Genomic DNA, 12,709 nt, shown 5'->3' on the forward strand with positions numbered 1-12,709 from the left:
TTTAATCTTTTGTAATAGTGTTCAGCTTGGGAATAGTAGTGTTATAACGGATACGAAAGAAAGAATAATCGTCGCGTGAGAAAGAGAAACTTGTGCAAGAACGCATTCGAATTTTCATACATAAATGACTATATATTTGACACACACACACACACACACACACACATATATATATATATATGCTAACTTAAAAAGCTCCTCTGTCCCTCTCGCTCATTCATCCATGGCAACATCCAGGTCCATTTCCATACAATCCGGTCCTTCCTTCTACGAAACAAACTTGAGCGAGCTCATCAAAAAGATCCAGGAACTGCAAAAAGAAATCGAGCCATCTGCGAACGCTGGCGAGCAGCAGGGAGATCGAAAGAGGCTGTTTGACAAGATGCTCGATGGTCTGGGCCAGATCGAGGCCCGGCTCACGCAGCTCGGGATATTCGAGGAGGAGTTCCAGAAGAGCATCGAGAGCCTCGTGAGCGCCGTCCACAAGCTCCTCGAGAGAATCAAGAAGGCCGATGATATGGACACGGAGGCCGCCAATGAGATGGACACGGAGGGCGCCCTGTCGATGGAGGAGGAAGTGGAGAATCAGATCAAGCTGATGATCAAGGAGATCCGGAAGCTGAAGCACCAGATCCCCACGGCGGTCCATAGGGGCTCGGCGGTCTCGGGGATGCGGCCGGGTGAGGCGGAGACGGCGGTGAACAAGCTCCTGGAGGCACGGGGCAGCAAGGAGTTCGGGAACAGCGAGCTTTTCCGGGAAGTGAGAGAGGCTTATTACGAGGGGTTGAACGAGAGAGAGAAGAAGTGCGCTCTGTGCCTGTCGGTGCTGGCGGAGAAGGAGGAGGTGAAGAAGCGGATGGTGGCGTACTGGTGGGCCGCGGAAGGGCTGCTGGACGACAAGAAGAATACGGACATCAGAGACGCGGCGGGGGAGATTCTGGACAAGCTGGTGGAGCTGGAGCTGATCACGCCGGTGAAGAGGAAGCGGTGGCCGGAGGTGAAGGGGTATATGATGGAGCCTTGGCTATGAGGTGAAGAGCTGATCACGTCAGAGCCGCCTTGGCCACGATCGCCGAGGAGGAACAGTTCGTGCAGTTCGCCGAAGACAGGAAATTCGCGGCCTTCTCCTACGACGGTGTTGACGCCTGGAACTCGGCGGAGAAGTTGTTGACGGTGTTTAACGTGGACGAGCAGTTTCCGGATTTGAAGTTAAAGTGGTTGGCCAAAACACGGAACGGCCTGGAGGCTCATGAGTGGTTGAAGAAGATGAAGGCTCTCAGAGTTCTCTATCTCGGAAATTGGCGAACTCACGGTCAATCCCTCTTCCCTCTTTTTTTAGACACAAATTCATGGGGGCTAATTTTATAATTTTTTAAGGTTAAGTATATAAAGGAGAAATTGATAGAGAAATTTCATTTTCTAGACCTAAAAGTTATGGAAATATCACAATTAGACCCGTTAATTAAAAAATATCCAAAATTGGACTTTTGTACCAATTTTGGACAAAAATACCCTCAATTCAAAATAAACCTCATCTTCATCTATTTCATTCTCACTCTCTCACTTTCTCTCACTTTCTTAATGGTTTTAATGGTTTTGTCATGGTTTGAATAGTGTAGGATTGATAGGATATAAGATTAGAGTGGTTTTTGGTTATTTAGTGTTGATTTGAATCATGGAAGATAGGTGAATTTTTTATTTTTTTTTAAATCTGGGTATTTTGTGTCGGATCCCGTCGGATTTCATCGGATTCGGTCGGATCCGACCGAATCCGATGGAATCCGACGGGATCCGACACAATCCGATGATCTTCAAAGAGAGGGGATTAATTTTTTTTTTTTTAAATCTGGGTATTTTGTGTCGGATCCCGTCGGATTTCATCGGATTCGGTCGGATCCGACCGAATCCGATGGAATCCGACGGGATCCGACACAATCCGATGAGATTCATGGATTTTTCCAAGTTTTTGAAAAAAACTCACTATGGAATTTTTTCAAAAAATGATGCGAAACCCCCAAAATCGAAGCTGAACGTATACCCAAATTCCTAAAAAAAAAAAAATTGTGATGAAGAATTGTGACAAGAATTGTGATGAAGATGATTTGAAAATGAGAGAAAAATATGAGTTATTTGAATTTCAAGGGTATTTTCGTCCAAAATTGGTACAAAAGTCCAATTTTGGATTTTTTTAACTAACGGGTCTAATTGAGATATTTCCATAACTTTTGGGTCTAGAAAATGAAATTTCTCAATTAATATTGGTTAAGAAAGCATAAACAAAAAAAAAATTATATATTTGACTTATCCGTCACTGTATTTAGTTATATTTTTACTTTTATAAGAAAAAAGAAATAGTTTGAAATAGCTCGATGACAGATTGTAGTAGTATTCAAAAAATAAAAATATAACTTGGCTTATACCTAACTCTCTTATAGTAATATAGTAATATGATACGTTATTTTTAATTTATTTTTTATAAAGTAATATGATACGTTATATTGCTCGATTATTATTATTATTTAGTTATATTTTTACTTTTATAAGAAAAAATTATATATTTGACTTATCCGTCACTGTATTTAGTTATATTTTTACTTTTATAAGAAAAAAGAAATAGTTTGAAATAGCTCGATGACAGATTGTAGTAGTATTCAAAAAATAAAAATATAACTTGGCTTATACCTAACTCTCTTATAGTAATATAGTAATATGATACGTTATTTTTAATTTATTTTTTATAAAGTAATATGATACGTTTTATTGCTCAATTATTATTATTATTATTATTATTATTATTATTATTATTATTATTATTATTATTATTATTCAAGTTGTTGGGATTAAACTGATTTACTGAAGAAAAAGACTTATGGAAAAATAGCTATATATATTTTTTAATTATTACTTAGCTATTATTCAGCTAAGTTTTTATTTATTAATATTATCAAGCTTTGACTAATTTATGTAGTTATAAGAAGTGAAACCACAGAAGTTTTTTTTAACAAAAAAATAAAAATAAAAATAAAAATAATGCAAGAAAACTATGCTAAAATAGAGATTAACAATAATCCCTCTTCCATTATACGAAAAAAAAAAAAAAAAAAAAAAAAAAAAAAAAAAAAAAAAAAAAAAAATTCTGTCTTTACGAAATTTCATTACACCTTTTTAATGTTTGGCGGGGTTGGTAAAAGACAAAAATAATTAATTTCTTCGAATTCATTTGTATCCTCATTTTAGTGCTGAATTCATCCCTAGCCTTTTTTCCCCTAGCTAATTTATTTATTGGAAATTTACTATTCTATCTTTAGTTATAGCTTAAATACTCAATTTTTTAAGCACCAATTCAGTCCCAAGGGTAAGAAATTATAAGCGACAAACAAAAACTAGGGACCAAACATTAAGCAGAAAAAAAAATGAGGATCCAGTTAGGAAAAAAAAAGTATACATGGTACGATGACAATATTAATAATATGAACTCCAGCAAATAGTAAGAATTCGTATGTACTTTCAACGGATAATTAATATGTGGTTATAAATATATAATTCAACCATCTTAGAATTCAGTCATGTAGCTAGATGGACAAAATCAAAGGAAAATACCACATATGTATATCAAGTGTTAAAAGAAATGTCATGTTTATAAATTTTGTTAACATTGAAATTCTGTTAGTTAGACAAGATATCGCATGTAAAATTAATGTGTGTGACAATAGTAATATAGATCAGTGCAACATAACCTACTATAACCTACTATGAATGACAATTTCCCTAGTGGAAATGAAATTCACTATATAAAAAATAGTCAATATAGTCAATAGTACACAACAATTAATTTATATGAATGATCCCCACTTCAAGGCCCTTGTCCTATTACTATCCGTGAATTTCAATTTAGGCTCCCACTGAATTCGAGCTCCCTTACTTCCAAACAAAAACTCAGCAAGTGTTTATTTCTCTAAATTACAAAAGTCGTGTCCCCAATCACGAATTAAAAAAATCCAAACAAGATTCTAACATTAAGGCGTAGATAATAACACCACACACACCAAACACTTAATTTCTAAGTTCGCTGGTCTTGCAAGTCTAAGAACTCTAATTGTGTGAATGGATGCGTCAAAGACCACCAAGGGCAGAAAGTTTCTTTTATAGTTGTCAAGACCTCTTCATCCAGATACCCGTGAGAAAGGCACTCTTCACATCCATATGGTACAATTTGAAGCGAAAAAGACACAATATACCCAACAATAATCTGAATTCTTCAAGGCAACCGGAGTAAAAGTTTTGTCAAACTCTACTTCTTCAATCTGAGTATAACCTGGATTAACAAGATGCGCCTTATTTCCAAGTAACATGCCCATACTCATCAGGCTTACTCTTAAATATCCATTTTGTAGCAATAGTATACATAGAATACGGTCTTGGGACAAGTTTCCAAACCTCATTTTTCGTAAACTGAACAAGTTTTTCTTGCATAGCATTGACCAAAAATTCATCATGCAACGCTTCACTGACATATTTGGGTTCAATTTTTGAAGTAAAACACACATTAGAGAGTCTCTTTATATTTAACACTCTTTTTCCTCCGAGTCCTGACACCATCATTCAGATTTTCAATAACACTAGCAATTGGATGATTTTTCATAACCCTTGTTTAGGGTTCCTTGGCTTGGGTGACTCTTTTCTCGTCTTCATCATAGTCAGCCTATTCAATAACCTTTGGCTCTTTGCGAGAATGTCAGCCACATTGTCAGAGTCATCTTTCCTTATCATCAAGCAAGATCACAACCCTCATCATCTGAACTCTCAATCTCAGCATGATTATTGTTGATAACAATACCATTTTGCTTAGGAGTAATAGGAGCTGAAAATTGATGTGAGATACCTTCAGAATTATAGAACAAGGAAAAGCTAGATTTTTCAAACTCCCTTATGTGATCACTCGGATTTTTACAATCTTCTCAACGATGTCATCTTTCTCACGCTGTAGGCGATGACACAAAGCTTCAAACACAACACATGTATCAGATTTTTCATGGATAAAATTAACCCAAGTTATCGAGAACAGTCATCCATACAAACAAAAACATAAGTCCAAGACTTTTGACTTGCATATGACCCATGAGAACCATATGAAGGAGCTCGACCACACGATATATGGTAGGATGTTGCACCATCTTATGTTACATCTTGACCTGTTTGCCCACCTGGCACTCACTAAGAATCTTTCTTTCTTCAATCTTAAGTTTGGGAATACCCACAGTAGTCTTCTCATAAATAATCTTCCTCGTTCTATTTAAATTCATTGTTACAAGTTTCTGGTGCCACTACTTGGTGTCTTCAACTTTAGAGATGAGACAAGGTTGATTCATGGAGTCTTTGACTGGAGACCACATGTAGCAGTTATTTGAGTACCTGATCTCCTTCATCAGCCACACCAATTGTTTATTGGAAATAATACACTCTTCGCGAGTAAAGTTAACAACCAATTCATGATCACATACTTGGATAATGCTTATGAGATTAGCAGTTAGGCCATCAACAAGAAAAACATCATTTAGACAAGGAATACCATGATAATTTAGTATACCTTTACCAATGATTTTACCTCAAGCACCATCACCAAAAGTAACATAGATCTTATAATAGTTCTTCATATTAACAAGAAAACTATATTCTAACCGGTCATATGACGAGAGTGGCCACTATCAAAATACCATTATTCTCTTGAAGGCGTACAAAGAGAAGTGTAAGCAATGCTGGCACGGTGATCAACGTTGACTCTCCAAATTTTCGAGAATGAGGGGCAAGCTTGGTCTGATGATGATGAGAGGATTAAGGTCGATGAAGATTTATCCCATAAAGTCTATAGCAAAAAGAATGAATGTGACCACGATGTCCACAACAATGTGAAACCTAACGAGGTTTGTTGAAATGAAACCTCATGGATCAATTAATAGGCTAATGCTGAAATTTTCCCTAATGCTTAATAGTGCTAGATGTCTGAGACATTTGTCCATCTTCCTACTCACTAGGAGAAACAAATTTTGTATTGAAACTAAACACCATTTGTGTAACCAAACCCGTTCATGTTCTTGGCAGGTTTCCCAATTGTAAGAGTCTTATCAAGATTACTAGTGTCAGAGTTGAGCCTTCGTATGAACCTTATAATTTTCTCAAACGAGCCACTTCCTGCTTTAGATCACAAATGGTCTCCAATAGCCCAGTATATTCCTACATGAGAGTCTCAATCCTCTCCTCACGTGTGTTCAGCACCTGAGATTCTTCAAGCCATGTCAAATAAGGAACTTTATCAATTTCAGCAAGAACCTCAACAGAGAGCACATCATCATCATCACCATCATCATCATGATCATCATCAAGAATATGAATATTATTAGGATGAGAAGTACTAGCAACAGTAGTGCATTGTAGCGTTATATCTTGCAAATGCAACAAAAATGCATATTTGATCATATATACTTCTTTCACCGGAGTCATCATCGAAAAATGTAGCATTGTAACCTTTTTTTTGCTTCTTCAGGTAATTTAAACATTCAGCCTGAATCTGTCCAAACCCCTCAAAAATTTATGATATTGTATCCATTTGGGTCTGTTGGGATAGTTGGTGTTAGATCTATCACCATTACGTCTAGGGGTGACAATTTGGTCCGGACACGAAACACGAAACGGTTACGACACGATTTAAAGCGGATTTGGATCTCAATAAATGGATCGGTTCTTAATTGGATCGAACACGGTAACACGATTAAATAATGGTTTAAAACGACACAATTATGGTAACACGATAAAAAGCCGATTAACACGATTATTAAATGGTCGACACGAAACACGATTACGACCCGCACGAATATGATCCAATTAACACGATTACGAGTAATAGCACGATTACGATCCATTTAAACACGATTAATATTATATATGTAAAATTATAAATTTATAATTATAAATATAAAATTATAATTATAAACATAAAATTGATTTTAGAAAATATGATGTAATAAAATAAAGTATATTCTTATAAATATCAATTTACGTATGATAACATATAGTCAATAGTATACCAATTGACTTAACCGGAGCAATAAGAATCACAATTCATATCGAACAATCACAATTACTATAGTATCATAATAACGTATTAAATTCAATATTATTTTATTTCAATTCATATCAAACAATCACGATTCACAATCACAATAACAATAGTTTCATAATAATGTATCATATTCAATTTTATTGAATATTAATTCAATTCAATTCATATTGAAAAATCACAATTTAAAATTGATAATCACAATAACTATTATATCATAATAACGTATCATATTCAATTTTATTTTCAATTCATATCGAATAATTTCAATTAACAATCACAATAACTATCATTTTATAATAATGTAACATACTCGATTTTATTGGATTTCAATTCAATTCATATTGAAAAATCACAATTTAAAATTGATAGCCACAATAACTATAGTCTCATAATAACATATCATATTTAATTTTGTTTTATTTCAATTCAATTCATATTGAAAAATCACAATTTAAAATTGACAGTCACAATAACTATAGTGTCATAATAACGTATCATATTCAAATTTTGTTTTATTTCAATTCAACTCTTATCGAACAATCACAATTAACAATCACAATAACTATCATCTCATAATAACTTACCATATTCAATTTTATTTGATTTTAATTCAATTCAGTTCACAATCACAATAACGTATCATATTCAATTTATTTGATTTCAATTCAATTCAACTCACAATCACAATAACTATAGTCTCATAATAACGTATCATATTCAATATTATTTGATTTCAATTTAATTCAATTCACATCGAACAATCACAATTTCAATTTGACTATCACAATAACTATAGTCTCATAATAACGTATCGTAATCAATTTTATTTGTATCTTATTCAATTTTATTTGATTTCAATTATAGTAAAATGACTTATTACCTCAATTTGTTTTCAAATTCAATATCTAATATTTATCAAAATAAAACATTCATATAATTATAAATTTCTATTATTATTTCATGAAACTATAAATAATTAGACTAATATTTAGATTTGATATCCCTCCATAACATTCCCTCCATATTCTCCATAAAATTTCAGTTTAATATTTTGTTTACTTTTACCCTTCATTATTTTCCCTCCTTTTTTTTATATTTTGCCAATTTTTTTGTGTGAAAAAATAAAGAAAAGAATAAAGGAAAAACCACGTGACTCGGTATCGATGTATCGGAAGGAGGAAAATTCTGATCTTATGACTATTATGTGTTTTATAATTATATCGCAATTAATTGAGTCCGAATGTCTAAACACGGTTAAAACACGATTAAATACCTATTTAACTCGACTATTAAACGGTTTAATTTAAATGGTTATGGATCTGTAAAAAAAAGTAAATGGTCGGATTTGGATCTAGATTTCAAACACGATTAATAAATGGTCGAATTTGGTTCTAGCAATTATTTATGCCAACACGATTAACACGACACGATTACGACACGAACACGAAATTGTCATCCCTAATTACGTCCACATTGCTGAAAATTTCTACCTTTCTGATATTGTTGTTGTGGCTAATTGTCTTTGATAACCGGAGAGACTTAATTTCCAGATCTTTTTTCAAGCCTCCTCATGACCCTGCCAAACGTTTTGGCAAGAATAGCAAGAGAATCACCAATATCATCATCAATTTTAAAATATACATGCTCTCCATGATAAGTGACCAAGTTCATCTCTTCTTATCGGGTTTGTCAATAGATAATTTAAAAGTCGAGAGAGATCCAAAAAGCTCATCAACTTTCATATTTGAAAGATCATGCACTTGTTCAATGACCAGTCACTTTCATATCAAATATGTTGGAAAAAGATCTCAAGATTTTTCTGACAGCAAGCTTCTCTTAAGGCATCTTCTCACCTAGGGAGAAGGATTCATTGGCTATATCATGAAGCCGGACATTAAATTCAAAAATAGATTTATCTTCAAGCATCTTCAAACTCTCAAACTTTAGTCTAGACATGCGCACTTTAGATGTTCCACTATGTGCAACTTCAAGGATTTCTCAGGTGTCCTTTGCACTTTTGTATGTACTGATAAGCATGAAAATATTTTTTCAACAAGACAGTAAGTCCTTCTCCATCAACAATAGTGGGCAGAAACTATTCCTTAACAATAGCTTTCTATCAACAGACTTGAGAAAGACGCATACGAGCTTTTCGGTAGGCATAGTTTATCTATCAAGCACTGGTAGACGATTAACTGAACTACCTTCCTTGAGATTATTCATCATAAATATAATTGGTTAACAACACAAGGATAACACCCTGAGATTTGGGTGCTCGCTCTGATACCAATTGAAATTCTGTTAACTCAGAGACAATATATATGTCGCACACAATCAAGACAATGACAATGGCACAAGTAACAACATACATTAAATTATAATAATCTCTTTCATTTACAATTAATTACTTAACTAACTCTTGTGTACATGATTAGCTCAAATATATTAATTTTAATTTTGTTAAAATTTACACAGATTTGCCGCTAAAAAATTAAGACAATGGCACAAGTAACAACATACATTAAATTATAATAATCTCTTTCATTTACAATTAATTACTTAACTAACTCCTGTGTACATGATTAGCTTGAATATATTAAAAACTATAAACAGATAAAATTAAAAACCTATAGTCCTGTGCAAAGTAAAATCAAATATAAACATTTTTCTCATATTAAAAATATAAAACTCCATTTTTTCTATCATTTTTTTTATACATCATCATCATTAGCATTACCTTAGGCAAGGTAGCCAAACTATTCAATAATTAAATATTGAGCCATAAAAAATATTATGTATTTCTATTTTTCTAATACTCCCTCCCTGATCTAGTTTTAACCTTAATATTCTAGATTAACCAGTTTATAACTCAAAATTTAAAGAAAAAAAATAGTCGGACTAAGCCACTTGAAACATTGGTATTACAATCTAGCCAACGTTTCACCTAAGTTTCAATCTAGCCACGAATGATGACGTAGCTTTATTATTCATTTAGCAAATTACTAGATTATCATCTATTAAAATCGACTAACATCAACATGTAGCCAAAGTTTTGATCGGCCAAATAATGCAATTAATACATGTCAATTTTTCCCTTTAAAAAATAAAAAGAATACACGTAAACTTTTAATAGTCTATAATATTTTATTTCTTTTTTTTATAGTTTAATTAGTTGATTTAAAAAGGACATTCGAATTTGTGTAATCCATAATGTAAGGCGAGCTTTCTGGGGCTAATTTAAGTTAATTTTCGTTTATTTTACACGCGATAAGTTTTGGCTGGCTGAAACGTTAGCTAGTAGTTGGTTGTTTTCTTGGGTTAATTTCCGTTTATTTTACACACGATAAGTTTTGGCTGCCTAAAACGTTGGCTAATAGTTTGTTTCTATGATTTATGTTACATAAGGGTATTTTCGATATTTTCTAACCATTTATTTCTATAAATGGCTAGATTACAAAATTTACCAAACGATAACTACATCCTTAAATCATGTTTGAAATTGGATACGTTGCTAGATTACCCAAATTTAAATCATTCCTTTTTCAACTTCATCCTTGTAGCAACTGAATCATTCGGGTTTGGTCTTAGATGCTCATAAACTTTGGATAAAAAAAATTTACAATATTTGCGTAATACGTGAGTGTTTAATCGAAAGAAATAGTGCAAGAATCTAGTTAGAAGATGAAATCAGCTTTTAGATTTGACTATTATTTTAATTGAACTTTTCTTAAAATGAAAAATTAATCACATTCCTCAATTTCATATCCGCGGATAATGTAAAAACTAATATCTCGCCATATATATGCATATAAATTTCAGGCAAGCATCACATTGAAGTGGAAGGGATCGAGTTCTTGAAAGGGTTGAAAAAAATGAAGAAGCTAAGGCTACTTAGCCTTCAGGGCGTATCAAGGATAAACGAACTGACAGACTCCATAAAATCGCTCACTCATCTGGAGATCTTGGACCTCAACTCATGCTATAACCTCCAATTTCTTCCAAACGAAATATCCTTTCTCAAGAACCTGACCCACTTGGACATCTCAAACTGCTTCTTCATCGACCACATGCCCCCAGACCTCTCGTCCCTCACCAAACTCAAAGTCCTCAAGGGCTTTGTGGTAGAAAACGATGGCATAAAGTTATGCACTCTCGAGAGCCTCGAGCAGATGAATTCCCTCAAGAAGCTCGACATCGTCGTGAGAAAAAAGGATTTTCCGGCCAAAAAGGATATTGAAGCCCTCTCGAAGCACACTCAGCTCGAAAAACTCACACTCTATTGGGGAGCGCAGTCTTCGGGATCATCGGAGGGGACAAAGAATAGCACAAACAACAACAACAGAGATGATCTTACACATGTGAAGCTCCCCCCGAAACTGATCAAACTGGATCTTCAGTGTTACCCTCATTCGGAAGCTCCTGAGTGGCTGAGACCATCGAAGCTGGAAAAGCTATACATCCGAGGAGGGAAACTCAGAGAGAGCCACCCTGAGGCGTTGGCCGGTGAATGGTCTGAAGTCGAGACGCTGCGTTTGAAGTACTTGGCTGGGATCAAGATGACGTGGACGGAGCTGCGGAGGAATTTTCCGAAGCTGCGATATTTGGAGAAGGTTGAGTGCCCTTTTGTCACCTTGTGCCCTTGTGACGAGGATGGCGTGTGGGTCAAGGAATGAAGTGAGGAAACTCTGAATTAATGTTCTGAATGAAATATAAATAATTTTTAAAGTACGTTTGGTGTGATAATAAGTGAGTTTGGATGATTTGGTTCTTTTATGGTGAAGTTACTACAGAAATTCTTGTTGGCCATATCATCATTTATAGTTGTTTTCTTCCTGAATAATGATATGAAAATTCTGAATGCTCGGGTGATCAGTTAAAGACGCATAATTAATGCAAAGAGCCCCGTATTATTAGAAAGGGTCGCATGATGAGGTGAGGCTAACTGTCATAAAAGTTATCCAATGATTTAATAATAATCTCCAAAATGCTCTCAAGTTTTTGTCAACCCACGCTCTGACTCGTCACATCAAAATCCTAGTCCAAACGTGCTCTTGATCGCGCCGCAGTCGTAATCAAAGTACTCCTCGTTACCATCGAGCTCCCCGTCGTTATATAAAGTGAATTATAGGTTTTGAAAGCAGGCTTAAACTTTTTGAAAGACCTGGATAAACTGATCCATGAACATGAAACGCCAAAGTAAAGAAAAAAAATATCTAAAAATGAAGAACAAAATAAGAAACTTTAAATGACTCCTAGTTTCAAGTTTCAACAATGAAATAGGATTTGAGCTACTTATTTGTTTGTTATATAAAGTGGATCAAAATTTTTGAAAGAAAAATTAATTTTTGAAAACCTTAAAAAATTGATTTATGAACATGAAACCACTGTTTTAAATGTCGGAGAAATTCGCCGAAATTTACCGGCGAAGTCGCTGCCGGAGCACTGATGGCCGACGAAGACTTGTTTTTTTTTTTTTTTTTTCGTTTCGTCGTATAATGCTCATTATTTGTACAAACAGTACATAGCAGAGTATTAAAGTCTCCATAGGACATTAAATTATTAATTTCAACCGGAGCCAATAAACTTCATAAC

General features: G+C 34.2%; 1 protein-coding gene across 1 annotated transcript; it reads left to right on the forward strand.

Annotated features, from left to right (window-relative positions):
• Positions 1-223: 223 nt before the first annotated feature.
• LOC149404572 (uncharacterized) lies at positions 224-11,985 on the forward strand. The gene is made up of 3 exons (XM_089607590.1): positions 224-1,023; positions 1,110-1,312; positions 10,937-11,985. Exons 1-3 carry the CDS (start codon positions 224-226, stop codon positions 11,788-11,790), a joined length of 1,857 nt encoding a protein of 618 aa, XP_089463716.1. The 3' UTR covers positions 11,791-11,985.
• The last annotated feature ends 724 nt before the right edge of the window (positions 11,986-12,709 follow it).

The sequence above is a fragment of the Urtica dioica genome, chromosome 2, assembly GCF_054948205.1.
Source record: "Urtica dioica subsp. dioica isolate 48M chromosome 2, U.dioica_male_clone48M_v1_H2, whole genome shotgun sequence".
Classification (NCBI taxonomy): domain Eukaryota; kingdom Viridiplantae; phylum Streptophyta; class Magnoliopsida; order Rosales; family Urticaceae; genus Urtica; species Urtica dioica.